Source organism: Cynara cardunculus, assembly GCF_001531365.2.
Source record: "Cynara cardunculus var. scolymus isolate 2C chromosome LG 13, CcrdV1, whole genome shotgun sequence".
NCBI lineage: Eukaryota > Viridiplantae > Streptophyta > Magnoliopsida > Asterales > Asteraceae > Cynara > Cynara cardunculus.
In genome coordinates, this window is record NC_037540.1 from 41,247,526 (window position 1) to 41,252,944 (window position 5,419).

Below are 5,419 nucleotides of genomic sequence, written 5' to 3' on the forward strand. Positions count from 1 at the left end.
AGTTACACGAATTGAGATATGGAGCTTTAATAAGTTGTACTTACGCACAATCTACTTGTAATCTTGAGTTTTAAGTAATATGCATTAATAAACAGTAGTTTCCGTATAAAAAATAGTTTTTTAAGAGTTTTTGTCAGATGCATAAACAAGCCAACAATGGAAACTTGAACAATTCGTATGTGATTTCATGACTTTTCTGTAAAGAGAAGTCACAATAATGGTGTTTATGTAAAATAATAAACTCCAGGGTCCTTTCTGTAATTATAATTTATATATTTAATTTATGCATCCGTATCAGCAATCCAACTCAAGATTTCTTGCTTTGCCGATTCCATCGAGGTGAAGGCCGGTGTCCCTGGCCCACATTCTCTCTCTGCAAGAATCAAACCCATAAATCACACAATGGCAACACCTTTTTTGTTGATGACGACCATGATGCTCTTTTGGTTGCCACGCCATGGTCTCATCGGAAAATGAATCATTCCGTCGCCGCCACCACCACCACCACCACCACCATCGCCACCGCCACCGCTCCGCCATTGTTGTTTAAAGAAACATACCCATCCACCATGAAGAAGAAACCCCACCACCACAACAACGCTGTTTATATCGCTATTGGTATATTACAAAGTGCAATACTCTACAACCGCCGTCGCATCCACCTCCACCATCTCCTCCCTTTCATCTCCGCCGTCGCCGGATGTATTCTGTTCCTCTTTGCCGTCTTATCGTTTCTATCACCACCGATCAACCACCACCATTTCCGTCATAGTCGAAGCTTGGTAAACCCATCTCAAATCTCATCTTGTGATCTTGACCTAATCATTATTCATTCAAATTTAATATTCTTTGCTTACAGTCCGATCAAGAAATCGAGGTGCAGTCAAATGCCGGAAAGCCGACAGCTTTTCTTGTTCCGGTAAGCGTTACATTTGATTTGTTCTGTTTTATGTATATATTTATCCACAATTGGATGATTTTTTATTTCATTTGACTTATTATAATAAGTATTATTATTATTATTATTATTTAATTTATTCTCAATTTGAAGCCGTCAAGAACAGACTGGAGTGTTGGCCGGAATCTATGGAGGTCAAGTCAATCGCAATTCTACTCTGGTTGCTCGGAAAAAAATCCAAAGTTTTTAGGTAATATGTAATTTTATTTAAAACCCATAATCAATTGCTTCTATTTTGATTTAATGTTTGATTAATCTGATTTAATTTGTAATTTGTAGAAAGTAAGATGAAAACTAATCCCCATCGGTTTCTATTGATTGCTACGAGTGGTGGTTTAAATCAACAACGAACCGGGGTACGTAATCACGATCTTCATAACTCGTTTTCATTCTTGTTTCGGTTCCCTAATCGCCGGTGAAACTGCAGATAACGGATGCCGTGGTTGCCGCTTATATACTAAACGCCACCCTCGTCGTCCCAAAACTCGACCAAAAATCATACTGGAAGGACCAAAGGTTAGTTATATTATTCAAGAAAGAATAGTCGAATGCAAAATAGCCTTGGTTCTTTTGAAACCGGTTGGATCCTTTACTTTTCCGAGGTTGTTTATGGGGTCCATTTTGTGTGTAATAACCTTAAAAAGTCTAGCTGATAAATTAGACGATGATGCACGATAACTTGAGTGCTTTTGAAAGCGATTGGATTCTTTACTTTCCCGAGGTTATTTATGGGTCCATTTTGTGCAGTAATTTCTCTGAAATCTTTGATGTGGACTGGTTCATATCGTACCTCTCGAAAGATGTTAAGATTGTGAAAGAGCTTCCCTCCTCCATCAACGGGAGAGTCGTACATCCATATCGAACCCGAGTTCCCCGAAAGTGCAATCAAGGGTGCTATCAATCTCGAATGGTGCCTCTGCTCGACAAAAGAAAGGTACATTTTGACATTTGAGATCATTGATTTGGTTTACGGAAATTGATTTTGGTTCGTGTTGTTGCAGGCCGTTATGCTTACCAAGTTCGATTACAGGCTATCGAATCGGTTGGCTACGAATCTTCAGAAGTTGAGATGCCGAGCCAACTATCACGCATTGAGGTTTACCGACCCGATTGTTGAAATGGGGAAAACGTTAGTCCAACGAATGAGGATGAAAAGCAAGCATTTCGTTGCTTTGCATTTGAGGTACACTTCAAATTTCTCGTACTTTCCCTTTTGGTCATTGGTCCTGTGGTACCTGAGTTAACGGTAGAGCCCAGAGCTCAGTCTTGACCAGCTACCAGAACTGTTTGTCGGTTTTACATATACAAATATTATATTATATACTTCAAAAAAAAATTCTTAATCCTATGATGCTCTCGTTGCTGAATTCTCGAATGTTTTAGATTCGAGTCCGATATGCTTGCCTTCTCCGGGTGCTACTATGGCGGCGGAGATAAAGAACGACGAGAATTACAACAAATTCGAAGACGGTGGAAAACTTTACATGTAAGTGTTCCTTCGTAGTTTACAGGTCGATAATTTATCCTAACGAGTAAGGTTTGAATATGACCAAAAGTCTTGTAACATGGATAATTATCTATTTGATTACCTGTTAATTTAAATAGATACAGTAACAGAATAACCAGGGACGGACCCAATAATTTTTTGATATGGTTGCACCTTCTAGAATAAAAAGGTTGCATCTTTCACAAACCTAATTTTTTTTACCTTACCACGGAGGAACAATACGGTGGCACGTGCCACCTAACCACCCCTCTGGGTCCGTCTATGAGAATAACCCTTGTCCAATCCATACCATAACCGTTGCCGTCCCTAATACGAACCTGGATTTTTGAAATTCAGAGAAGGAACCCGGATAGGGAACGGAGGCAAGGGAGATGTCCATTGACTCCCGAGGAAGTCGGGCTTATGCTACGAGCATTAGGGTATGGGAGGGACATTCACATATACGTGGCATCTGGTGAAGTTTACGGAGGTGAAGATACGTTAGCGCCATTGAAAGCTCTGTTTCCGAACATTCACTCGAAAGACACCATCACAAGCAAAAACGAAATGGCGCCGTTTTTATCTTATTCTTCACGTATGGCCGCTCTAGATTTCATCGTTTGTGATGAAAGTGACGTTTTCGTCACAAACAACAACGGTAACATGGCCAAAATGTTAGCCGGGAGAAGGTAAGATACCACCAAACCAAACCAACCCAACCCCGATGAGCCAAAGGTCTTCACTGTTCTATTCTTTGGGGTAGAGGTCAGATCTGTGTAGACCCCACCTCCATTGAGATATATTGCGCTTGTTTGGTTTGGTTACTTTTGAGAGGAGTTTAAATCTTCCGAATATAAATGCTTATATCGAATTTTGATCGTTTTAGGAGGTATTTTGGGCATAAGCCAACAATCCGACCGAACGCTAAAAAGCTTTGGCGTTTGTTTGTCGATCGGAACAATATGACGTGGGAAGAATTTGAGACGACGACTCGAGCTTATCAGATGGGATTTATGGGTGAACCGAACGAGGTCAAACCAGGCCGGGGAGAGTTCCATGAAAACCCTGCGGCCTGCATTTGCGAAAACTCCGAGTCAAAGTCCAAATCAATGATGCATTCAAATCCTGATGTCAAGTTTGATGAGAAAAACGATGTAGCGGAGGACGAACATGATGGGTTTTATGAGGAAGATGTCGAGATCGAAGACAAGAGTCGGGTTCAAAGGTTGGGTACAAAAAACGAGACGGATTTGGGTCGGATCGGTGCTTCGGAAAGTGGTGAACTTGAAGAGATATTTTCCGACTAAGTATGAAATCTCTTAATTTTTTGATACAAATGCTATTTGGAACGGGATAGATTTGTTTGGTCATTTGAAGAGAATTTTGGAGAATGGTATGCTACAGAAAATTGTATATATAGGCTTTAAAAAATTCTTGAAATGTTATTGGTGGATTGTATTCATTTATTATTTCACCTAGTAAATATGTGTTTTTGATTTACGGAATGTGAGATTGGATTCTATTTTAATCCTATGTTTGTTTTACGTAAATGAAAGCAAAATTGAAATCCTTCCCATCACATAAACATTGGATTTTAAAATCGTATGATATGATTAGTATTTTATGGAATTTTATAATTTATTTGTTACAATATTTTAAAATACATCAATTATTATGTAATGATCAATTAATAAACAGTAATTTAATTACTTAAATAATTATTTATAATTTACGTTTTATATTGTAAACAAAAGGTAGGACACTATAACTATTTTTTCTATTTGTTTATATTATGTTATATTTTTTAATGAATATGTTTCAAGGGGAAATCATCAAAATAACTAGTATACTATATGTATATGTATAGGTAATTGATAATATAACCATTTTTTACCTATTTTTTAAAATCATCATGGCATTTAGTGATTGGCGTATTCGGACCCATTTTTTTTTTATAAAAAAATCAAGATTTTAGCAAAAATTATCAAAATTTTGGTCGAAAAAGGAGGAATTCTAGCTCCAACTTTATAAGAATTTAGTAAAATAAACTCATAAGATTAGCTAAATGCATGGGATTTTGGCTAAATGCATGGAAACAATTCGCTAATTTGATAAAATATTTTGTACGTATGTATCTATACTATATTATAAAGTATTTGACAAAAACTCTTAAAAATCATTTTTTATGCATGAAGTACCGTATATTGATGCATATTACTTAAAATTTAAGATTACAAGTAATTACGCACAAGTAAAACTTATTAAAGCTCTATGTTTGAATTCGCGTAACTAACTGCGGATAAACATAATCAAATACATGACAAACATCTCATTTTAAAATATAAACAATCTAAAATACAATTAGGATAATCGTCGAGTGCTAACAAAATAATTGATTTTTATCTTTATAAGAAAATTATATTATTAAACCAAATATAAATTACTTCGTTATTGAACCTAAATTATTTATAATAAAAAAAATGAATTAAAAATTACTCAAAAAATGAGAAATTTTAAATAATTAATTTGATACTAATTTCGATATATTTTTTGTGATATCTTCAAATTTATATTTTATTAAAAAATAAAAACATCATCTTTTTCAAAATCACATAAGACCATATTATAACATCGACTGAGATAAAAAATAAAATAAAATATTAAAATCAAGATGTATCTCACTACATTATGACTACATTATACGAATAGTCTTCTAGTTTTGATTAATTTGGTTATTTCCCCTAAATTTAAACAAAGAGAAGTAGAGAACGTTAAGAAATAAAACCGGGCTGACTTATAGTTGGGCCAAAATAGAACCGGGTTTAAGGGATTTATAGGTGATGTGGTAACATGAAGAAATCGTAACAAACCCGGCGCACGGTAGCCATGGGATATAAAAGAGAGTGAATCGTAATCCAAACATGGATGGGGTTAAGAAAAAGGTAACGTGGAATCATTCACATCTCACTGTCCCC

General features: G+C 35.9%; 1 protein-coding gene across 1 annotated transcript; it reads left to right on the plus strand.

Moving 5' to 3' along the window:
• The first annotated feature begins 473 nt into the window (after positions 1 to 473).
• Positions 474 to 3,944, plus strand: LOC112525068 (O-fucosyltransferase 6-like). The gene is made up of 10 exons (XM_025135004.1): positions 474 to 782; positions 860 to 919; positions 1,052 to 1,148; positions 1,238 to 1,314; positions 1,386 to 1,474; positions 1,706 to 1,892; positions 1,960 to 2,141; positions 2,342 to 2,444; positions 2,802 to 3,133; positions 3,331 to 3,944. The coding sequence occupies exons 1-10, from the start codon at positions 474 to 476 to the stop codon at positions 3,749 to 3,751; spliced, it is 1,857 nt and encodes a 618-aa protein (XP_024990772.1). The 3' UTR covers positions 3,752 to 3,944.
• Positions 3,945 to 5,419: the final 1,475 nt, after the last annotated feature.

Bases quoted from the DNA above. Each gene is read 5' to 3' on its own strand.
- LOC112525068 (XM_025135004.1), top strand. From the start codon at position 474: ATGAATCATTCCGTCGCCGCCACCACCACCACCACCACCACCATCGCC. The intron at 783-859 runs GTAAACCCATCT...CTTTGCTTACAG, and splicing joins TCCGTCATAGTCGAAGCTTG to TCCGATCAAGAAATCGAGGT. The intron at 3,134-3,330 runs GTAAGATACCAC...TGATCGTTTTAG, and splicing joins AAAATGTTAGCCGGGAGAAG to GAGGTATTTTGGGCATAAGC.